The sequence below is a fragment of the Hyaena hyaena genome, unplaced genomic scaffold (assembly GCF_003009895.1).
Source record: "Hyaena hyaena isolate Hyena2069 unplaced genomic scaffold, ASM300989v1 scaffold_1061, whole genome shotgun sequence".
Lineage (NCBI taxonomy): Eukaryota > Metazoa > Chordata > Mammalia > Carnivora > Hyaenidae > Hyaena > Hyaena hyaena.
This window is the reverse complement of record NW_024081696.1, coordinates 345,976-371,548: the sequence shown is the minus strand read 5'-3', so window position 1 is coordinate 371,548 and position 25,573 is coordinate 345,976. Positions and strand designations below refer to the sequence as shown.

The 25,573-nt window shown below is 37.4% G+C and overlaps 1 protein-coding gene across 1 annotated transcript in view; it reads right to left on the bottom strand.

The window, feature by feature from the left end:
• Window positions 1–25,573, bottom strand: part of ERICH3 (glutamate rich 3) — a 113,860-nt gene that overhangs the window by 11,311 nt on the left and 76,976 nt on the right. The window contains exons 11-13 of the mRNA XM_039222130.1: window positions 24,306–24,604; window positions 19,090–19,326; window positions 7,854–8,303 (exon numbers count right to left, since the gene is read on the bottom strand). Of these exons, the coding sequence (XP_039078061.1) occupies window positions 7,854–8,303; window positions 19,090–19,326; window positions 24,306–24,604 (986 nt within the window). The remainder of the gene's footprint in view (window positions 1–7,853; window positions 8,304–19,089; window positions 19,327–24,305; window positions 24,605–25,573) is intronic.

Genomic DNA, 25,573 nt, shown 5'->3' with positions numbered 1-25,573 from the left:
TTGGGCTTTGAAAGTAGATGAGAAGGCTTTTGGAAGTAGATGTATAGTTAGGTGATACCTGCTTCAGATTTATTGAGAATGGGACCCTGGCCTGAGCATCAAGGACTTATTAGGTAGGAGACCAGAAAAGGCCTCACTTGGTCATTTTTCCCTCAGATGTTCTGAAACTGAAACTTAAAAGCAAGAACTTGACCAGGGTCTAACCTTGAGGGTTTCTACATAGAGGAGAGGACTGTGCACGCTGAGCCCCACCAGCACCAGCGATGTGACACATCACTTTGTGTCCTTAACTACTTAGCTCTTCACCCCCTGAGGCTCCTCTCCTTCCCTCTCTCTAAAGATGACCAATAAAAGCAAAGGTAACTGTCAGTTCTCATAGCCTTCGTAGCAAAACAGAAGAGGCTCACACAGAGAATTTCTTAGAAAACAACCTTTTCCACTCAAATGATGTAGAATATTTTAAGATGTTTTTTAAATACAAAAATATTATTACCTGATAATGTGAGCTTTTTCATTATGAAAATAAACATATTTTAAAATAATATATACAGTACTTTCCTTAACTAGGGAAATAATTCTTACCTAAAACCTTAAAAGATTATAAAGTACAAAAAAAAGAATAAAAAGGGACACCAGGTGGCTCAGTCAGTTAAGCATCCAACTTCCACTCAGGTCAGGTTTGAGAGTTTGAGCCCCACATCAGGCTCTGTGCTGACAGCTCAGAGCCTGGAGCCTGCTTCAGATTCTGTGCCTCCCTCTCTCTCTGCCCCTCCCCCCACTCACACTCTGTCTCTCTCTCTCCCTAAAAAATATTTTTTAGGGAGTATTTTTAAATAGTAGAGTAAATGGGGTGCCTGGGTGGCTCAGTCGGTTGGGCATCTGACTTCGGCTCAGGTCATGATCTCGCAGTTTGTGAGTCTGAACCCCATGTTGGGCTCTGTGCTGACAGCTCAGAGTCTAGAGCCTGCTTCAGAGTCTGTGTCTCCCTCTCTCCTTGCCCCTCCACCACTCATGCTCTGTCTCTCTCTTTCTCTTTCACAAGAATGAATAAGCATTAAAAAGTTTTTTAAGTGGATTAAAAAGAGTGGGGTCTGTCTCTCTCAGTCCCTCCCCCACTCATGATCTGTCTCTCTCTCTGTCTCTCAGAAGTAAATAAAACATTTTAAAAAAATCATAGTTTCACCACTCAGAACTACTAGTTAACATTTGGGTGAATCTATGTAAATTTTTACCCTCCACTTAGATAGCTAACATTTTGTACCCCATTTTATTCATTTACTAATATATTGTGATTATTTCCACATTTCATCAAATTAGAAAAGATTCTTTAGTAACTACATAGAATGTTCTAATAAGTATTTACTAAAATTTGGTTAACCAGGAATGCCTGGGTGGCTAAGTTGGTTAAGCATCTGACTTCAGCTCAGGTCATGATCTCAGGGTTCATGAGTTTGAACCCCGCATCAGGCTCTACGCTGACAGCTCAGAGCCTGGAGCCTGCTTCAGATTCTGTCTCCCCAGACCCTACTCTTTCTTTCTCTCTCTCTCTCAAAAATAAATAAAACATTAAAAAAATTGGTTAAACATTTGCCTGCATTTAAATATTGAGTTATTTCTATTTGTGTGTGTGTGTAGGTGCGTGCACGCGCGTGATTAGAAAGCTATTTTAAACATCACTTATAATCATGTTTGTTTTATCCTGACTATTCCCTTAAGGCAAATTCCTGGAATTGGAATTGCTGGCTCAAAAAGCATATTTTTAGAAGCATTTGATACATGTTTTTTATGTTCTTCAAAAAAGAGGTATCAACTAACAATTTCACCTATAGTGATGAAAGGCTGTGTGTCCCTGTGCTTTGTCAACAATGTCACAATTTCCTCCAATTCTTTCTATATTTGATAATTCATAATTGAAAAGTGGTGACAAGGATAGGGTTTTCACTATTAGTAGGCAAGCTTTCTAAATTCATTCCTTCTTCTCTGCTTGTTTTGAAACAAAATAAACTGATCCCATCTGAAAACGTGCTAATAATCCTGAACATTTCAATATCAGAAGGAAGTTTTGCTAAGAACTTCTCACCTGAATTTTAAGAAGGTAAGAAGTCCATAAAGGCAAAGTGAAGACATATCCAAGTTTATCCCAAGTTCCCAGTCACCTTGCATGCCACCCGTGTGCTTCAATTGCTCTTCGCGTGGCCAATTACCTTCCGAGCAAGTCACCATGACAAACTTCATGACTAACACCATCTACCTACACAGTAAAGATGCTCCTGCGTTACCTCTGACGTTGACAATGCAGACCCAGGATTAATTACAAACTCAAGACCACAGCTGTTCGGAGATAAGAGCTGCAGAGAGCTAAAGTCTATCTTCCACACAGTAGCTAGAATAATCTTTCTAAAACTTCCAGATGGTGGCATTTGTATGCTCAGACTTTTCCAATGGCTTCCTCTCTCAAGATAAAAACCTCACTGCGGCATGTAAGTTTCTCCCTCCACCTCATCTCCCACCACTTTCTGGCTCTCCTGTTCTGATCCTGTCACAACACGCTCCTTGCCAGATCCTTCACTCAGCAACGATGCTCCCCATTTAGGATCTCAACTTGTTATTTCCTCTCCTTCCTATACTCTTTCCTTAGATGACCACCCCTTCCTCAAACCATTACTCTGTCCTCTTCCCCTCATTTATTTTTCTTCTACACTTAGTCCAGGATACCCCATTACTTGTTAACATTTTTACTTGTCAGATATATCTCACTAGAACATAAACTCCGATATGGGCAGGAACTTGATTATGTTCACGCCAAGAATGGTGTGACATAAAGCAGATAACCAAAACATATTTATTGCCAGTAGAAACCTATTGGAACAAATAACTACATGCTTTCACAATTCATCCAGAAATGGTATTTAGACTGCAAATCATAACACATGATTGTCTTGTTCTCTCATCAGGACCATCTAACTTGCCTGCATGATGATCAAACTGAATATTACGTTAGCCATAACGTTATTAGGTTTATATTTCCTAGCCAAGCACTATGATGTCTTCCCATTCACACACAAAAGTATAAAATCCCTACTTCCATATATATTTTACTTTATGCTACAATACTCTATTCTTATCATTTTATTTATATTCATAATGTATAAATTATATTAACTCAAAAATTAATTTACTTTAATTTTTCCACCGGAACATAAAGCAAAGATCACGTCACAATGCATTAGGACAGCTTAAACTGCATATAACAGAGAAAAATAAACACATTAAAATAACACTGTGCCCCATCATATTGAATTACCTCCCAAGGACACTATCTCATTGTAGCTAGCAATTATAATCTTTTATTTCATCTACTTCACTGCATATAACACATCTTTTATATCAGTTCACCTGATTTGTTGGTGACAAACCCCAATAAATAATGTGAGATATATTATAATATAGAAGGAAAATATCACTTTATGCTATCAGTCTGAAAGGTATGTAGGCACTGAATATAGCACTTTACTACTTTATCCACTGCTATGATCTTAGGTGAAAACAATTTAGATGAAGTTGTGTTACCTTGGATGCTATAAAACATCACTAACTGAATGTAATTGTGATAGCCTACAGACCTACTCTTAACATAATCACAGTTTTCATTCTAAATCTGGTTGAAAATGATTAATTAAGCACCATACAATATGATAGATAATCTTCTACACATTATCTCACCCCCCATTTTGACCAAAGATTCTAGTCAGAGATCTAAATAAAATAATACACATTTCAATCTTTACCACTCCTTCTGATCTAATTTACATAAGCTGTATTTTGCAGCATAATCACCTATGTGACTTTCACTTTAAGCATTAACTTTGGTCCCATCCCTCTCTCCCTGAGCCATCTAACTGAAGGCTCAATTAAGAAAAAGGAACTAGCCATAACCTCTTTGCTTGGCATCAAGCAAATTAGGACCCAGTGTATTTTATCTGAAATTTTCTTAGATATGTTTATTCATAGAAGGAACTTTGAGACTATTTATGAATTCTCTTAATCTGTTATTTTAAGTATTTACAAATGTATTGTATCATTTCCTTGAATATACTTAAAACATCAGCACCCAAGAGTTACAATCTATGCATCCTTGAATTTGGATAGCCCTAATCCGTCTACATCATTCTGAACATTTTACACGTTGGTTGCTTATTTGTTTGCTTTTAGTCTATCAATGTTTTATTTTCCACCCTACTTTATTATCTCTGCCTCTATAACCCAAAGTTTTATTCTTTTATGGAAGATGTGTCATAAAACAAATCTACCCATTCTTGCACGGAAGGCAAGATATTTTTTAAAAAATTTGCAAAGTTATAAAATACTCAAGCAGTACGATGGCATACTATGTATGGTAAATAAGAATAAAATACAGTTATGTGCACTGATAGGCAAAGATACTGAAGATACAGTACTAAGTGAAATAAAAGACAAGTTGTAAAACAAATGTATCATTTCCATCTGTATATAAAAATAATATATGTATATATGTAATATATAAACTCATTTATATATGTGTATAGAGAGAAATTTTTCTGGAAATCAGACCTAAAAATATCCTCCACAGAGTCATCTCTGTCTCATGGGAAAGAATAGAGGAATAAAAGGAAAACTGGCTCTCATTTCATTTTCTTTTCATTCTCTCTGTTCTGTATTGTTTAAACTTTTTAGCAGTCTTTTGTAAAGAAATGCATTTTATCAAAAGCCATAAAAAGTAATCCAGAAATTACACTTTTTGGAACTTATCCTAAGAAAATAACTATAAGCTTTAAATTACCCTAGGTAATAAGATACTAGAGTCCTATTAATAGTAGTGAAAATAGGAAAAATATAATAGGGTAATGGTTAAATTATAAGAAAATCACGGAGTGGGATAACACACAGACATGAAACATATTTGTAAAGATTACATAATAACATAAAAATGGTATAGCATTAAGAATAAAAAGCAAGGTAAGATATTTTATGAAAAATATGACAACATAAGTTTGTAAATCCTCAGTTTAGAACCTGATCAAATGTATGTAATCTTGTGTGTGTGCTAAATCTATGGGTCATATTTTACATCTACTCTTCTCCATTTTCTGTTATTTCATGTTATTTCATAAGCTATTAATAAAAAGTAAACACTGACAGAGAGTCTTGGTACATGTATTAAAACCTAAGAAAGATAAAAAAGTCACAAACCTTGCCATCTAGTGTTGAACCTGCCTTGATAAAAAGATAACAAAAAGATAACAAAATGCGTTAGAATCATAGATGCTTCTATGTTCTAAATCAAGAGCATAGACTCCTCATAATACTTAAGGAAAATATTCAAGAAAACCTACACTTTTCATCTCACACATCTGGAAAAAAATAAACCACCTCCCTTTCTTCCAAGTAGCACAATCCTCGTCCAGTGTTTCTGCTATTCCATCCAGCACCGAAATACAGCCTGCATTATATGCACCTTACTTTACAAAAAGATGTCTATGTACACAAGTCCAGGCAAACAATCTATTTTTCTGAAGTGGAGGTAAAAGAAATCATAATAATATCAATGTTACTAATGAATTTTAACATCTCTACTTTCTTTGAGCAGCAGCTTGCAAAATTGTACAAATTTCCTAGATTATATGTTATACACTCCAGAATTGAGCAATAAAATCTGAGATCAAAGACTTGAATTGTCTTATAAAAGGGTTTTAAATGTATTTTAACAAGAATCTTAACTCATATATGGAAAAATCCTTTTGAAAATATCAGGGGTCTTTGTGTTATAATCCCAGGGCAGAAGATGGAAAACTTTTTCTATTTAGGGCCAGATAGTGAATTCTTAGGGCTTTGTGGGCTGTATAGTCCATGCTGCAACAATTTAACTCTGCCCTTGCAATGTAAAAGCGGCCATTAATGACAAATAAACAAATGAGCACGGCTCTGTTGCAGTAAAACTTTATTTTCAGACCCTGAAAGTGGAATTGAATTGAATTTTTACATGTCATTACATATGATTTTTTTTAAATTTTTTCCAACCATTTAAAAATTTTAGTGGTGCCTGGCTGGCTTGATCAGAGGAACATGTAACTCTTGATCTTGGGGTCATGAGTTTGAGCCCCAGTGTTGAGGGTAGAGATACTTAAACAAATAAATAAACAAACATTAAAAATTAAAAAAAAATTCCTAGCTCACCGACAATATAGAAAAAAAATAAATGTGGTAGGCCAGATTTGACCTGTGGGTTGAAGTTTGTCAAGTTGTTCATTCCAGAATTATTCAAATTTGCTACATCCTACTATCTGAAATGCTTTTATGGTCCTCCATTCCATCTTAAAAATCATATCTAACCCTTAAAGCCTTCTTCAAAAGAATCCTTCACAAAAATATGCAAAGTGTATTTAACCAAACAAGGACTTTCCCCTTCTTTTGAAATGCCACAGTATTTGCACTTTCTCAGGTTTTACAAATGACTGCTTACCGACCTGTGTCCACTTCCTGGTGTGCCAAGCCTTCCTCTTAGCATTTGATGGTAGGCACCCTCCCTTACACATTTCTTATTGACCATGGTGCCCTTCACATAGTAGAAAGTTAATGATAATGATTGAATTGAAAGATAACCATTCAACATCCTCAATTCCTATATGTAGGTCACAGTGGTTTCATAACAGCTTTTAAGGTCCTATAAATGTTAGAAACATTAAAAGTATTCATAAGTTTTCAAGCAGATGGATTTTAGTAATATTAAAATATGAACACGAACTTTATCTTGGAATCAAGAAGAATGCCAACCGTGTTGGCAAAGGAGACAGATGAGAGGGAGTAGGGAACAGAGAGAAGAATTACAGGGCACAAGATCTACTTGACAATCAGATATCTGGCAGGTCCAGCTGTCCACAGGACACAACTAGGTCCCTTAACTGTCCTCCTAAAGTTGAGAAAAATATCAGACTTTCCACATGTCTAAGGTCCTGGGACCTGATTACTGTGGGACACTCCCCACTCTTCCCATGTCAGGTGGAACTGTTCTGCATACTCACTCAGGAGCCCCCTGGATCAGGAAATTACTCAGTGTCAGAGAAGAACTCAAAGTAAAGTTAGGATTTTTCTATGAAACTTTCATATTTTTATCTAAATTTACATTCCTATTGCACAGATACAATAGAAAATCCTTAAAAACTGGAACTACTGTTCTTGAATTCAAATCCTAGGAATGCTTCTTATTAGTTGTATAATCCTTGACAACTTATTCAACCTCTCTGAGCCATAATTTTGTCATCTGTGAAAAAAAGAGATGATGATAATAGAATGTAACTCATGGGGATATTGGGCTATTGTAGGCAGTAGATGAATTAATATATGTAAGTGTTTAGAACTGGTGCATAAGAAGTACCTACCAATGTTAGCTCTGTGTGTGTGTGTGTGTGTGTGTGGTGTGCATATATATACATACATGTATATATAAATGCATGTATATCTAAGAACAAATAGTATTCCTAGTATTAAATAACCTCTAAAAATCCACACATACCCTTGCCTTCAGACACATAATGTGTTTTATTTGGTTCTTGAGATAGAATTACCATAAGAAGGAATTTACAGAAAATAGGAAACAAGCTATATAAGATTTATCAAGTAATTTTAAAAATGCAATAGAAGAAAAACAGCAAGCTGAGTGTACATGTATGATTATGTGACGAAGAGAGAAATAAGAAAAACATTGAATGCCTCTGGCATTACCACAATAGTATTTCCCAAGCTTTGGCAGAATGCAATGACCAAATCAGCTTCCATGCATAGGAACAATGGCAGGTCAACTCAATGGCCATACTTACCACCTTTCTCCACCCTACTGGGACCTGCCTTTTTGTCCTTCACCTTAGCGGTGCTTCCTTCCCAAAGCTTACTTTTATCCTTTTCTTCTTCTTCCTTGGAAACATGTTCCCTGGACTTCTCAGATAAGCCTTCTGCAATCACTTGGGTTGCTTTCTCCATTTCTTCTTCAAGAACATTCTCCAAGCATTCTTCTATTGGCAGAGGCTTGGTCTCTACATCTGCTGTTTCTATTTCTTGGTCTTCAATTTTAGCTTCTAGGGAATCCTCAATTGGAAGGTGGGATTTTGCTGCCTCATCATTTTCACTGGGCTCCTGAGAAGACGAACTTCTGGCACTTTTGTTTGGACTGTTCTCAATGTGGTCTTCCCTGTCCCCCAGTGTGGATTCATCTTCACTGCAACTAGAACATGGGTGACTTCTGGATGAGGACGATGAAGCAGTTTTTATATCTAAGAGACAAAAATGATGACATCATTGCTTTTCCATTAAGCAATCGGTTTAATCGTGGGAATTATGTTAGCAATAATCATACTAAAAGTTTAGATTTGATACCCTGTTCACATAGATTGTGCATAATTATCAAGATAAAAATCTACGTAGGGGCACCTGAGTGGCTCAGTCAGTTAAGCGTCCGACTTCGGCTCAGGTCATGATCTCTCTGTTCATGGGTTTGAGCCCTGCATCAGGCTCTGTGCTGACAGCCAGCTCAGAGCCTGGAGCCTGTTTCAGATTCTGTGTCTCTCTCTCTCTCTCTCTCTCTGACCCTTCCTTGCTCACGCTGTCTCTCTCTCAGAAATAAATAAAACATTACAAAAATTTTTTAAAAAGATAAAAATCTATGTAATCTGTGAGTCTCTAGAACTTTTCAATAGGAAATGGCATTTAACTGAAAACCAACTGTATTTATTTATTTATTTATTTATTTATTTATTTATTGAAAGCCATTTTATTGGAAAACATTTGTAAGTATTTTATTATAGAAGTAACCGATTAGTCTTTTACTTATTAAGTAAGAGCACTTATTTCATTATCATCTTTGGTAGCCACAATATTCTCTGTGCGTAAAATTTAAATTTGTATCTACTGTAATATCCACCATACCCAGTTATCAAGGTGTACTAGAAAGATCTATGTGTTTGCAGAATACCAAGACACTTTAAAACTATTTTGAGGTGATGCTTATGTGTGTGTATGAGTGTGTGTGTGTGTGTGTGTGTGTGTGTGTGTGTGTGTATGTTGGAGGAGGAGATATTGTCTGATCTCTGGTTCCCTCAAAAGCAGATGCTGAGGTCAGGATTCATGGGCAAGTGATGTACTAAGTATATGCATTAAGGAGAAACTCTTGCAGGTATATTAGAATTTTTCCTCCCTTAAGGAAGGAGTTAGGCTTTCATACTCGGCTGCAGTCAGACATGGCTACCGGCCACCCCAGGGGAAAGTAAACTCCGTGGCACTTTCAGGTGCTTTGCACCTGTGGGTGAAGCAACTCGATGGCCCAGGGCTGTCGTCTAAAAAGTACCCTCTGAAGAAGGTAGAGAGTGCAGGAGTTGGGAGATGTGCACACGGAATCAGTAAAAGGGATTTTGGGAGATCGAGGCAGTATGTTGATGTGATGCAACAGACGCGCAGTCTAGAAACTTACTGAAGCCCAAAGTGTACCTAATACCCAAAAACACTTTCAAAAATCTCCAAGAAAGCAACATACATATGGGATCTCTGGAAGGAAGATGCACAGCCTGAAAGTCACGGCATATGCTGTGGGCCAGAGAAAGACAAACTTGCTTTTGAGTTTTTAACCAATAGGTCTGTGTTAACAATTGTGTTTTACAGAATAGTTTTTGAGATGAAATATCCTACACTTAAATGCTGCCTAGCTTTCTTGTTTTCTCTTTTCTGTGTTCTCCTTACTCTTTTCTTTGTTTCTTTTATTTCTGCTTGGCAGCTACACAGATGGCTGTAGCAGCTGATGCAGACTTTAAGGGAAGAAATACCTGTCTTTACTCTTATCCTTTTCCTTCACACCCTCCAGCCCAAATGGCTCTCCGTGACAGGGCTTAGAATTTTAAGTATAGTCACAGAGACTTATCAGAGTTTCCACAAAGATTTGAGAGATGCTACACAGCGGTAAAAAAACCAAAAAAAAAAAACCCCACGAACTCTAAAAAGCCTTTAAGCAACACAACCCCTTAAGCACAATTCATTTGTTCTTATCTCTCAACTACCTTGACAGGCACCAGATGACCACTGTTTCTCAAGGGAACACAAACTTGAACCACTCATTCTTTATCTCCATTTTATAGAATCTGGAGATACTGTCTCTCTGTAGGGAACACACAGATCAAGGACAACTGTTCTCTATCTTATTTGTCCCAATTCAGAAACTCCAGGGAGTATGATCTCCTCCTCTCTTAAGCATCTTGTTTTTTGTTGTTGTTGTTGTTGTTTTTAAAGAAAAAGAACTCCTATTTGCTAGTTGTTCAATCAGTAGCTTTCACTAAATGCACAATTAGCTAGAACACCATATTATACTTGTTTGGCACTTCTGAAAATATTCATGTCTACCATCTTAATATTGATATAATGGCTCTGACTTTTGGCTCTGAGAGTCGTTCACAGAATAAAAAAAAAAAAAGAGCGTTCCTCTACCTTAGGTAGCTTCTATTAATTGTGCTACTTTATTTCAAAAGGCTAGAACACACTCTGGCTCATTTTGAGTCAATTCCTTAGAGAAGAAAGAAAGATCAGGAGTATGAATGGCCTTCAAGAGGCCAGGGTACCTGAGCTCCCATATAAACTCATTTCAGTTTTCCAATTTCTCTCTAACCTTGCTGTACAAGTTAGCTTCCCTCTCATTTCTTTCTCTCATTTTCATGCAGAAGGTGGGGCAGGGCTTTGCCTACCAAAAAAAAAAAAAAAAAAAGCTCAAAATGTTTTAGGGCCACAGTATGGGATTTTCAACACTAATTTTTATTTATTGTCTTAGAAATGAAGCAAGTTTTCATATAGAAATTTTTATCTAAACAACCTTATTACATAAAAGAACTCTGAGGGAACATATGTTTTTGTTTTTGGTTTTTTTTTTGTCATTTGTAGGGACAAAGTTATCTTTAAGTAGTAAGCAACGCTGCCTCCCACCCAATTCTATTTGTCTCTCCGGTGCTCCCCCCAGGTACCTATGTTGAAAGAATCTGAGGTTGGTCTTTACAGCAAAGAAGTGATCTGCACTCGTTGCCCAAGTCCTTGGCCAAAGCCAGCATGTGTGGTGCTATGATTCCATATCCTAAGCAGAACCTCAGGACCTCTGACTTTCCACTCTGCCCATTCAGTTAGTCTCCACAGCCTTCACTGTCTTCTCTTTTCATGTCACTGATGACTATTCCTTCTTCTGCATCACTACCATGTCAACAACATGAGATTGAGAGAAAAGAACATGTCCTCCTGTAAGATAAACCTTGGTGTTTCAGTCATGACTCAGCAACTTAATAGCTTTGACTTTGGTTATTCCACTTAACCTCTCTAAGCTTCTGTTTTCTTGCCTATAAAATGGGGCTAATTCTACTTAGCCATTCTAAGTCATTGTAGAAATTACACAATGCAAAATTAACATAATCAAATTGAATAATGATTTCTATATGGCTTTTACTCTTTCCTCCCTCTATGAAATCATCCACGTTAAGTACAGCCTATTAAATTTCTGTCTTGTGATTTCACCCTGTGTGTTATATGAAGAATGGTAATTGCAGTTACCAATTGCTTAATTAAAAAAAAAGGAAGATAAAACCCGATCATGGTTATGTACCTACTGTGTCCCTAAAAACGAGGTAAGCACTCAACAAACATCTCACTTAATCCCATGAAATAGCTATCTTCTTTTCTAGATCTAGAAAGTAAGGCCCAGAGAAGTTAAATAATACCCAATGTCCATTAGCAATAAAGCAGCAGGTTTTGCAAAACATTCTTTTTCTTTTGTAATGACCCACTATAGTAAAACCAAGACCACTTTTCTTGCCAAAAGGCCTTCAAACAGAGAGCACCCACTGTCATGGACCTACTATTGCTTCTCTTAACTAACTCTTTACTGTTAGCATCCCAGGATGACAAATAAAAAATAGTTCTCTCCAAAACATCAGAGCTCATGGAATTCAATCTGTCCTCCCTTTTGTATTTCTAGTGGTCATTCTCCATTTTGACCACTGTGTGTGTGTGTGTGTGTGTGTGTGTATACACAAATTCATGAGAATTTTTAAATGTGTATTTATTTTTGAAAGAGAGACAGAAAGACAGAGTGTGAGCGGGGAGGGACAGAGGGAGAGGGAGAGAATCTGAAGCAGGCTCCAGGCTTCGAGTTGTCTGCATAGAGCCCAACACGCAGCTCGAACTCACGAACCATGAGATCATGACTGGAGCCAAAGTCGGATGCTTAACTGACTGAGCCACCCAGGCGCCCCGAACATGGTTTTATTATAGTTTAAATTCACCATTTTCTGCATTAGTGTCCTGAAATGAAGAGCGAGACTCTTGATTTTAACTACTGTGTTTTGGGTTTAATAGCTTGAAGCCCTATGGACACTTTAAAAAGTGCATAAACTCAAATACGGAAGTTCAGTTAAAAATTTAGATCACCCCGGTAACATACCATGCATCCCAACCCAGTGAACCCAATACTTTTCCAAACTCTAATACAAATTGTTTCTTTCTCCCATTCTTTAGTCGGAGGATTCACAGAAAAATCTGCTTAGGCACTCTTCCTGCTGTCTTCAAACTGGTCATGACACATGAATTCATAGAAATCTGTTTATATTTTATATTAGATACTATGGTTTAGTCAATATTTTCATGTACAATAATACCTAATTAGGCAAGTGCTTTGTACTCATAAATATTATAGAATGAATGTATGCTTAATGAAAGTAAAAGTAGAAATCATTAAATTACAGCTACGAACAGTAATTAGTTACTTGTCTTAAGGGAGACCATATATGTCCTCACACTGGTAAATCATGACTCAATTCACCAATGAGACAAATATATACATTACTTTGTAAGAATAAATATCTATAGGTAAATGCAGCTATCACAGGGGGAGAAGAAAAAATTTAAAAAACTTAAAAGTTCCTCCATATGTACCTTTAATTGCACTTTTTAAAAATATTACAATGAATACTTAAAATTCTAGCACTATAATCAAATCCTGTGTCACAGTGTCCTGCCTAAGTCCTTTTACATTTATCTATTAATCTACTCCATGAGCCATATATTCCACAAAATTTTATTGGGTGTCTTAATAATGCCTTTGCTGTGTGTATGGGCAAATTCAAAACTGAAGAGAAATACCTCATAGGAAAGTATTTAGTGTGGACTAAAAGATGATTCTGCAATTAGGGGCACCTGGGTGGCTTAGTCGGTTAAGCGTCCGACTTTCGCTTGGGTCATGATCTCGCGGTTCGTGGGTTTGAGCCCCCCGTCGGGCTCTGTGCTGACTGCCAGCTCGGAGCCTGGAGCCTGTTTCAGTCTGTGACTCCCTCTCTCTCTGACCCTCCCCTGCTCACGCTGTCTCTCTCTTTCCTAGAAATAAATTTAAAAAAATCAAAAAAAAAAAAGATGATTCTGCAATTAAACAGTCACGTGAAAGCCATGACTTCCTACTACAACAATCAAAAAGTATGGATTGAGGAATTCTTACCATTCAGAAAAATTAAAGTTTGGCTAGTCATGCAAAAAACAAACAAACAAACAAACCCGCACATACAGACTGACCAGACGGCCACCTACAATCTTCCTCTAACCTTCTCTGGTCCAAGGAGCAGTCAAGTTACACTGACTGTGTCGTTTCACAGCACTTATAATTTCAACACGGAAGGAGCAGGCTTCCCTGATACACTCCTCTTCAATAGTCAGGCCAAGAAATGAAGAGTGAGATTCTTGAAGTCAGTAAGTCAAGTAAATAGAATATCTTTTGTGACTTGGGAATTTTAAAAGTCTGTAAGGCCTATTTCTTCAACAGACTGGAAAGCAGCACAAGTGAAATGTTATCTTTCTTACTAGAAAAAAACATTTGTTTTAATTCTTATATTCTATCCTTTGCAATCCTGGGAAGAGAGTCTCTCTCTCTCTTTCTCTCTCTCTCTCTCTCTCTCTCTCTCAACTCCTATTCCTAAGGAGCTAGTTATTCTTTACCTCTTACTCATAAGCATTATCATCCAAACTGTCCATAAAAGTGCAAAAGTATATTTGCAGCGACATGACACTTTCCCCCTCAACTTTATAACATTCATCTATGACAATATATTTTCAACTAGTGAATTAGCGTCTAGGGTTGCCAACACAAATGGAGAGAAAAAGAAGTGTCATTCTTTTTAAACGATGGAAAGTCTCACACGTCATTCCTAAACCAGGGTGCTCTCTTAGAGGCTCTTGGTCCCTAGCACTCATCACTCATGGGCTGCTCAGCACAGAGCATGCATCAAGGCAGGCCCACGCAATTGTTAGCTGGCAGTTTAAATGGGACCGACTTGTCACCAGAGTGACAGCCTGGGCAATTGTTTGCCCTCTGGGAACAGGTGCAGGCAGGTTCAAATGAAACACATCCAAATACTAACAGCAAGATTCTTAATCATGTCAATAAAAAGGATGAACTGGTGTCTCAGATTCAGTGGTCACAATATGCCTCTTACACTTCGGAAGATGAAATGCTGTCTGACTTTTTAATAGAGTGTTCCAAGGGATCTATTGTGTCATTATTATTTTTAAAGCATGCTACTTTGTTTGCTGGGTGAAACCTCTAATTTGGATACCCCACATGCTAAAAGGAATGTTTCTGAATAACACAAGGCCAGTCATCAAAATCAAGGGAAGGGAAATAAAAGAGCCTGGAGGTAGAAGAAAGAAACAGTAATAAATAATGAGGCTTTATTTCTGAATAATGGCAAGGTTTTATTGTAAATACCAAAAATGCAAAAGAGCTCTGAAAAAGGATAGCTTAATGATATCATTATTGAAACAACGAGATACAATAATTGGTGGGGGTGCCTGCATGGCTTAGTTGGTCAAGTGTCTGACTCTTGATTTCAGCTCAGGTCATGATCTCAAGCCTCACATTGGGCTCTGCACCGGGTATGGAGCCTGCTTAAGATTCTCTCTCTCCCTCTCCCTCTGCCCTTCCCCTGCTCTCATTCTCTCTCTCTCTCTTTTAATGTTTTATTTATTTCTGAGAGAGAGACAGCATGAGCAGGGGAGGGTCAGAGAGAGAGAGGGAGACACAGAATCCAAAGCAGGCTCCAGGCTTTGAGCTAGCTGTCAGCACAGAGCCCGATGCGGGGCCTCGAACCTTGAGATCATGACCTGAACTGAAGTCGGACACTTAACCAACTGAGCCACCCAGGCGCCCCTATTTTTCCCTTAAAAAGAAAAGTTGGCAAATTTAATTTTTGCTTTTAAATTTCCCAACCTTTGTGTGCTAGATTTTGTATGTTGTGGTAGCTTTCATTACATATCTCTTTAAAATGTTATATATTCTATACCTGAATTGCAGCTAACTTTATACAATCTTTTTCAATAAAATTCTAATAATAACATGCAATGTAAATGTAACTAGATATCATGGCTAAACAATAGCACCTTAATATTCATGGTGTTAAAACAATCAATCAAGTATTCTTGGTATTAAAACAACCAAGCAATCAGGGTGCCTGGGTGGCTCAGTCAGCTGAGCGTCTGACTCTCAATCTTGACTCAGGTCATTATTTCATGGACCATGGGTTTGAGCCCCACATCAGGCTCTGTGCTGATGGCGTGGAGCCTGCTTGAGATTAGTGCTTCTCCCTCTTTCTCTGCCTTTCCCCCACTTGTGCATGCTCTCTCTCTTGCTCTCAAAATAAATAAACTTAAAAAACCCAATCAAGTAATTGCTTAATATTTATAAAATATCTTTTAAGAAATCACTTCTGTGAGGAATAACAAAGACAACATACAGTCCTATCATTGTGTAATTAACTTTGTTAATAACCTGTGTAATGGGTTTGAAAGGTAAAATTTAACATATGAAACAATAAGAGAATAATGAATTACTGAATGACAGAGATTCATACAATAAAGAGATCAATGAAGGCTGCCAAAGGAGGAGAGAGTCTTGGAAGAGGAGGGGTTAAGCTGGAACTGAATGAAAGTCCTGGGAGTGGACAGGGAGGTCCATCCAGGGAAGAGAAAGGTAAATCTGAGTAAAAGTAGAAAATGTCCATTTTTATCTCCTCTGTTTAAAAACAGAACAAAAAACAGAGGCTAGAGAATAAGATGAAGAATTCAAGATAAGTACCTCTAAAATGTATTGTCTTAAAGAAGCACAATTGTTTTATTAGGGGGATTTGCTTTACTTTTAGATAAATAGATATTTTCTCATTTGGAAAAATCATAGTTATATTGCTCCTCCAAATCCAGGCTCTGAACTTAAGTAATGTTTCTATCTTGGCTCTGCCATTTTCTGACTGTGTGAGTTACTTAATCCCACCATTTCTAAGTTTGTTTGTAAAATGGAGATAAAAAGAAAAAGTATCTGCCTCTTAAGATTGTTTGAGGTAAATCAGGTAATTCATATAAAATATTTGGTATAGTGCTTAGCACAAAGTTTTAATAACCAATACCTTTGGAATACCTTTCCAAACATAGGATTCCAATTATTTATGCTCAAGCAGTATTCAATAATAAAGTTTACCAATCTCTGCCTGTTATTCAATAATTACAGCTAAATGATTAAAGTCTTTCCTCCAAGGAATATCCAGATACTGCCTACATCCTCTGTGTTTGAACATAAAGATTAGTCTCTCTTAGAAAAAACCCATTTGATCCCAAGAAAACAAGATGATTAAGCAGCACAAAAATAATCCCAGATGACCAACTATTGAAAAAATGTACTGAATCTTCATGAAATCAACACTTGACAATTCCCCACCAAACAAGAAGTGAAAAATTTAGTCCTTTGTGTTTTGAACCAGTTATATTTACATGCAAACACATTTTCAATTTTTTTCCAAGTTTAACTCAGCTGTATAGTTTTTTAAGATGTGATTCAGGTGACATCACTTTTTCAAAGAATTCTTTAACTTTCTCTGTCATATAGTAATATAAACTTAAATTTGATATTTACATTCAAACTGAGGGGGGGGAAGCTTATATATTAAGCATGCCTGGAAATATAAAATATAAGTATTATGAGAAATTATAGAAAAGATTTAGCTTAAGACTTCACAAAAAATATTTCAATGCCAGACCATTAATTTGAGTAGTTCTTTGAACTATAATAAAAGAGACAGCAACTACTGTTTTCAAACTTACTAATAGTGGGCATCATTCTAAATTTTCACATCATGCTTCACTCTTTACTTTGATTGTCAGGAAACTCAGAATTAAATTTTAGTTCAAGCTTATTGATGGTCCTCTCTATGGTTCCTAGTAAAATTACCGTCCCTTTTATTCTAAATTATTTCTGCATTTTATTGCCTTGTATATGTGTGCATGAAATTTTAGAATAGGTTTGCTTAAATTCTTTCTTGAAGAGAGTGGAACTATAAATATTTGCTCTTGTGATTACTTGATTACTGAATTTACTATTAGTTTATATTATCCTAATATATTCGCTGAATTCAAAATTTTGAGATTTAAAAAAAATATTTACTTTTGGGAGAGCATGAATGGGGGAGTGGCAGAGAGAAGGGGACAAAGAATCCAAAGCAGTCTGTGCACTGACAGGAAGGCAGTAGCAGCAAGCCTGATGTGGGGCTCTAACTCACGAACTGGGAGGTCATGACCTGAGCTGCAGTCATAACGGAGCCACTCAGGTGCCACCAAATTTTGAGATTTTATACAGAAAACATGTTGAGAGGTGGAAAGAATGGTGAAAATAGACAGCAATTCAAAAAGTCATCATGGGGGTGCCTGGGTGGCTCCGTTGGTTGAGTGTATGGCTTTTCAGGTTACCATCTCATGGTTCCGTGGGATTGAGCCCCTCATTGGGCTCTGCACTGACAATGTGGAGCCTGCTTGGGATTCTCTCTCTCCTCTCTCTGCCCCTCCGCTGCTTGTATGTGTTCTCTCACTCTCTCAAAAATAAATAAACTTTAAAAACAAAAATCAAAAAGTCATCATGATATAAACTCATTTTCTAGCCCAACACAAACTACAAAGACATACACGTACTTAAATATGATAGGGTTATGTTTATAACTAGTAATGTTCTGGATGTACCAGGAAAGATCTCTGACTAACTAAGAATCACATAGCCTGGGCCAAACGCTTTTATGGGACAAAGCAGAAAATTGGTTCCTCCTTTGACTGAACATTACTTCAGTAAATTAACATCTTAAAAAAGTCTTCAAATGTTTGAGATATGCCTCAGATGATGAAGGTTTCTTTCTCTACCTGAAAACCTCTCTGTAATTGTCCCATGAACATTCAGAATCATTTTAGGCTTAAGGTCTGTGAGGGGGCCTCCTTTGCCATGAGAGATGATCCCTACATGAAACTAAGATTTCAGCACCCTGTGTTTAAGTAAGTTAAGACAAAAAAGTGAACCTAAAGCAGGAGTTTTCAACTTTCCCTTTAACTGAAATTGAACTACTTTTCATTTTTCCAAGGCCACAAAATGGTGTTTGTGCGTGCGTGTGTGTGTGTGTGTGTGTGTGTGTGTGTGTGTAGGTAAGTGGGAATACTTTGAGGTTGATAAATAAATAAATTAATAAATAAATAAAAAGGAGGAGCACCTGGGTGGCTTAGTCAGTTAGGCATCTGACTATTGATCTCTGCTCAGGTCATGATCTCACAGTTTGTGAGTCCAAATGCTACACTGGACTCTTTACTGACAACGCGGAATCTGCTTGGGATTTTCTCTCTGCCCCTCCTCTACTTTGTCTTTGTCTCTCTCTCTCTCTCTTTGTCTCTCTCTCTCTCAAAATAAACAAAAATTTTAAAAGGAGTAAGTTTCTATATAAACATAAGGCATAGCACTACAAGCTTTACCTGGCCCCTATGAAAAAATCCTGGCAAACTAAGGAAAGAGAAGGGATTAAGGACTGACCCTATAAATTGGGTAGCTATGGAAGACTGATTGATCAGCATCCTCTGGTTAGGGAACCAGGCCCTACAAGTTCCCTTAAAAGAGGGTCATCTCATTAAATATAAAGTAAGGAAAAGTAGTTGGCACACTTGCTGAACAGCACGCATCACATGTTAAGTGAAACAACTTGCCTTGTTTCTCCTCCTCCAGTTCACTGTCAGAGCATCCATCACCTTCATCTTTCACATTGTCATCAGCATCTGCCGCCTTCTGCGACGAGGCTTCACTCTCCTTTTCAGGGTCTAAATGATCTTTTTCATCATCTGAGGGTGACTTTGACATCCCATTCATTTGATCATCAGCCTGTCCTTCTTCATTAGCTTTCTCATCTTGTTTCTCCTCATCTACTTCAAAATCTTCTTCATATTCTGAGAAAAAAAAAATCTCCACTCTGAGAATGAAAACAGAATCCCTGATACTTAAGCCATTTTACTTTAATGAGAACTCTGAGTCCACCAGTCTCTCTTCTTTGGGCCTTTCTTCACGTCTTTTTCACACAATTAGTGAACATGGACAAACCAACAGCAAATGATCAAAGATTGCAATCAGTCACATATATAAGAGCACAAAAGAAATAAAGCTCCAAATGACAAGCCTGCAACCTAATGAAAGTCCATTTACAAATGGACATCATCATCTACAATAACCTAAATGGACAAGAGAAGAACTTGATAGAAAACAATAAATTAGAAATAAATTAAAAATGAAGAGAACAGGGTTATAATAATGAAAGTTAATTTAGAGACTCAGTGAAGTCATATTTCATATGAAAAATGTTCAAAATATTTGGATATCAAGTTAATGAATAGCGAAGTGGAAAAATTCAATTAATCAAGTCCAAAGGCCCCGAGAAGTAACACCATGAATAGCACATTCTTTGAGAACCAAATGGACATCAAGAAAAGGCATTATGAGGGATTCTGTACCTAGACCAGAACCCAAATCATATGCATTATTCATCCCTACAGTCAATGAAATAATTACATTCCAAGGATAAAAAATTCTTATAAAATAGAACATTCCTGTCACAGCCACTAATTTGCTTCATTCCCTACAGAGGTGCAACAAATCTGTAGCAGAAAAAGGAAACTGTCACATCAGATAAACTCCAGCTGTCCCTTGTGGTTATAATTTTTCACCTTTCATATTTAATTGTTCCCCTTTTTCCTCCACCAACAACTAAAAATCTTGAAGTGACAACATGCCAAGGATGGAGAGCAAAAGGATTTCATGCAGAACCAATTAAGCAAATAAACAATTATCTTTAAGAGAAAAATTACAGGGAAAATAAAGCTTTCCCTATTTTGTGCGTTTTAGTTATTAGATATTCTGGCTTCCTTTGCAGTGGTGGGGGCCTCTCAGGTAATTACTTGAGAGCTATCCACCCTGCTGCAATGAAAGAAACTTAATTTAGAAATGCATGCCCTGTGCATATGAAGAAAGCTCTGTTAATGCAGAGATTGTATGAGGGAGATGTAAGGGGAAAAGTGAAATCAGAAACTGTAACGAAGAAAGGCAAACAAAGAGGATTCATTATAAGAATGTTTCCATGAAAGAGATTTAATACAGGGAACATGAAATGCAAATTATTATCAGCAGAACAAAATTATAAATAAGCAAGAAGATGAAAATTTTGGTTTACATTGCATGAAACAAATAGGAAATACTAATAAAAACAAATAAATATTTGGATCCAACTATTTCACACCAAATAATAGGACAGTTCCTCACCTGGCCTAGTTAGCTATCAATCAATAAGCCTTTATTGAGCATCTTTAATGTGCAAGGAGATAAAATTGCAAGATCTGAGACACTACAATAACACAACACCTGCCATCAAGGAAACTCCAATTTTTGTGGAGGAAATAAGACCCAGGTACAGAAGACAGAACTGTACTCATAGTAGTTTTTATACATGGTCCTCAGTAGTGTTAGTTTCAACACTACTGGGCTGGATTGCTTATGAGTTTTTATATAAGACTCATGATTAACTATGTGAAATCATGTCAAATGAGTGGAATGGAATTTTTAAAAGGGCATAAAGTCATCTGGAGATCTTGGAAGACTTTGTACAAAGAAGAATTTAGGTTAGCCACAGAACTTGCACGTGCATGCATACCACACACACACACACACACACACACACACACACACACAGAGAAACAAGCATCTGTCACTTTACAGATATTTCTTCCTGGTCACAGGATAAGGAGCGGGCCAAGCAGAACACTAGTATATTGCTATAATTCCATCAATAGTATTACATAGTGGTAACATATGAGAGTTTTAGAGAAGGGCCGTTAGGTGCTGAAATCCAAGTTAAAACAGTTGCTAGCTGTGTGACCTTAGACAATTTGCTTAATACCCTTAAGCTTCAGTTTCTTCCTGTGTGATATGGTAGCTCCTGCCTCACAAAGCTGTGGTCAGTATTAAAGCAATGATCCCTGGAACATTCTTAGTACAGCATTATGGAGAATATGTGTCTAGTGATTAGTAGGAATTAGTAGTAATAGTGATTGTGAGTGGAAGTGGAAAGAGTTGGTTGTAGACCAGGAGAAATACACTTTAATGGAGGCACCTGACTAAAACTAGAGAAGTACAAGTGCTCACAATTAGGACACAAGTAGAGTTATATTATTGAAGCAGAGCATAAAATTAAAGGAACATGCAGTGAACCATAAGAATAGTGCCTACATCCTATTTTACAGGACCTTCTGTGTTTTCTCTCAAAGTATGGACTTCAAGGCTGTCCTGGCTTTGCCCTATTCACTACTGCCTTCATATCTAAATAAATATCATCCCTCCATTAACCACAAGAGCTCAATTAGCATGACAGCTCAAAGCCATGTCCTTTGTGTTATCTACTCATGTACTCAGCTTTCTGGGTTCCTTTTCATAATTTCTTCTGTTCCTCTCATCTCATCTTCCTTCTTCCAGAGAATTTAATTAGCTTGTTGTTTACCATCCCCACTAATGAGGAAGCAAGTCGACACAAGGTCAACATCAACCCAGCTGCAACCCTCTCTTGCTAACCTCCACTCAAGTTTCTTGCTGCCCTTACCATCAGTGGATGCTCTGGAGAGAGCAGAAGTCTTGCTGCTACGATTTCTTCTTCTTTTTTAAAAAGAACAAGTCCACTAACTAGCCAACACAGGAAAAGACCTTGGGAAAAGCTATACGCATAAAGTACACTACTCATAACACTGGCCATGTTGGTTTAAGAAAGAAAAAATGAAGAAAATGGAAAACCTCTCCTGAACATGGCATAATAAACCTACATGTCTTGAAAGTTTAAAATACATAAAACACAACCCATTTGTTAATCTCTCCACTATTGCTGTTGCCATAGGTCATTTTAAATTCTCAGTCTAAGATAATAAAGACTAAAAGGGATCACAGAGAGAGATAAACTGGGTCAAAGTGTTATAAGCAAAATCTATTTTAAGATGACCATGTTATTTCAGTAATAAACAAAGTGTGGTGCTATAATAGCTCTGTAATTATTCTCCTGGATTTCTGAAACCCTTGGGCAACAGCAAGATGAGGTGAGAAGGAGGTACCTGGGAATCTGTCCCCTTCCTGAGGCCAGTTCTTCCACAGGTCACCCCAGCCCCCAGCTTTGCTCCCCTAATCCTGGCACTGTCTCCCTGCTGAAGGAGGGACACCCAGGCAGCTCCTCCTTTCTGGCTGTTTGGACACATCACCCACAATCAGGCAACATCCAAAATAGCTTGTACAGTGAGGGGAAGTCTGGGTTTTCGAATTAGATAGGCCTGGGTACTGGACTATGGCAGAGGATGCCGCCCCCAAATAGCCACTTTGGTATAAGATTATTCTAAGCTGAAAGTAACTGAGTAATAGTAGATATAAGAAGGGCTCTCTGCCCTCTCCCTAAAAGCAGGACATATATTTTTGAAGGTGTCTCCCCTCCTCTCTCTACCAGGATGGACACAAGTTAATCATAGGAGACTTTAGACCCTTAGCAGCCCAGACAAAACACCAGAGGAATCAGCATAATAAACCTCTCCAAAACTAGTCCTTATGTCATTAATTTTGCTATATATTTGTCTTCCCACAATTTGCTGCCCCAGCAGCTCAGTCCTTTCCCTTTTTCCTGCGACTTATCTAAAAATGTATTGTTCTTTTGTAAAATGCCACATAAGCCCAAGTTCTAACCACCCCTTTGAGTTACTCAGGTGAGTGCTCCTGAGTGTATGTGCATTGTGCATCCTAATAAATGTATTTGTTTTCCCCATTTTAACCTCTTTTGTCAGTCTAATTTACAAGGACGCAGCCAATGAACCTAAACGGGCTCAGGAAAAAGTTTCCTCTCCTAAAATATGAATCTTAGTTCTGCTGCTTTCTGTTTGTATCCCTGAGCCTCAGCTTCCTGTCCTGTAAAATGGAGGGAATAATAATATCTACCACAACGAATGGTGAGGATAAAATGAAATGGTGTGTGGAAAGCTCCTGGCCCAGTGCTCAGTGCCTGGCACTTCCATTATTGTTATTATCACTACTATGCATATGAGTGAGTGTCTGTGTGGATGTCGAAAGAAAGAAAAAGGAAGGAAGGAAGGGGGAAGGAAGGAAGGGAAAAAGGAAGGAAGAGGGAAAAGAAGAGTACAGGCGAGAAGAAAAGAGAAGAATAACAAGGAAGGCAGACAGATAGGCTCTAGGACCCCAAGCCTATGTCAACTGTTTTTAGTTATGGAATACTCTCACTGCTATAGAAGCATCAATTTCACCAAAGCAAGTACATTGAAATACTAAAAAAAAAGGTAAAATTCTATTTGGTCAACCTGGTCCCTCTCTCTGCAGAAGTGAACAGAGCTTCTGGTTCACACAGACATAAACTGCCCCCCCTTCCTCTCCTGCCCCTATACGCATCTTCACCTCTCCAGAGTCAGATGTGTCCTCCTCCGCTAAGTCAGGTGACACAGGACTCCACACAAAACTGGGAAAAGGTAGTCAGGGATTCCTCCCATGTAACAGAGATGCCTGAAGACTGTAACTGAGTAACAATATATATTGTGGTAAATTTTGATAATGGCATTTTATTCTTTTTTACTTATTTATTTTGAAAGTACAATTATGTGGGGGAGGGTTAGAGAGAGAGGGAGAGAGAGAGAATTCTAAGCAGGCTCTGCACTGTTAGCTCAGAGCCTGACACAGGGCTCGAACCTACAACCATGAGATCACGATCCTGGGATCATGACCTGAGCCAATATCAGAAGTCAGACACTGGCCGACTGAGCCACCAAGGAGCCTCTGATAATAGCATTTTAAAGGCCTTAAGCAAAACAACAGCAATAACAACAAGAAAGAACTCCATTTTATCCATTACCATATTTAAATATATTTTCCTGGTCATCTTCCCAAACATTTTGTCCTGGCTTTCCTTTATGTTCCATTTCTTCCACAGCTGTTCTCACTTCTCCACTCCTTGTTTTTTCGTGAGCTGATAAAATGACTGAAGGGGACATTTTGTTCCCCTCTATCTCATTCCTTCTTGGTATCATGTACCCTCTATCCTTCCTCAGTTTCCCCTCACCCTTCTTTAGTTCTTCTCTCTTCTCAATACTCTTTTCTTTCCTAAGTTTTGGTGAAGTTGGATTCTTGTCAAGGCCCATTGCAATAATGCACCTATGAAAAATATAAACACAAGGTGATTCTTAACCTATATTAAAACACAGTGGAACCTCAGAGTTTTTAAAATCACTTACTTTTTACTCCAGTAAAAAATGTTATAAGAAATTTTTCATTACAGTACACATAGTTAATTAGAATAAACTCTTTTCTCCTTATTAATACTAAAATCTTGTAAATTGACACAAATATTAACAATTTTACCCACAGTAATAAACAAGAAAACAACTTAACAACTAAGAAAGGTAGTTTCAGACTAAAACTTGTGACTTCAAGCATAATTTTGGCCCTATAACAGAGTCCAATAAACATCATTCAAGTCTTTAAATGAGAATTACATGCGAAAAGAACAGTCAGGTTTATAAACATAGGGAAGCTGAGATAAAAAGAATCAGAAGAAAGATGGCAGTCTTTGATAATTTGTTATTCCTGCAACACAACAAAAGACTTACATACAAGGTTGACTCTCAATAAATATGATTGATTTTTTAAGAAACATATACAGTCAAATGTTGTTGTGCCCTTTAAGTAAACACCTCGGGAGCCTGCATGCTTATTTTAATAGAACTGTCATCATTGTTTTTAGAATGGCCTTTTGAAACCTGTACAACAATCTTTTTGTGACTTTTCCTGGCAATGAGCTTTTTTCTTTGGAGATGGCAATAATGTGTAGAGGTCATAAAGTCATTCAAAGTCGAATCTGGTGAAATAAGCATATGATTTGAATGCACTGAGACATTGAAAAATATTTTAAAAATCAGTTATAACAAAAGTAACATGAATAAATCCTTCTATAGCTTTTTTCCTATCTCTGAAGTTAATATTGAAATAAGAATTCCAGCCATGATGATAATACAGACATTAATAAAAATATGATTGTGATAATAATATTATTGAGCACTCCCTCTGTGCCATGCTCTTTGCTGGGTACCATATACATATTGTCTTGCAGGATTCATTACCCTG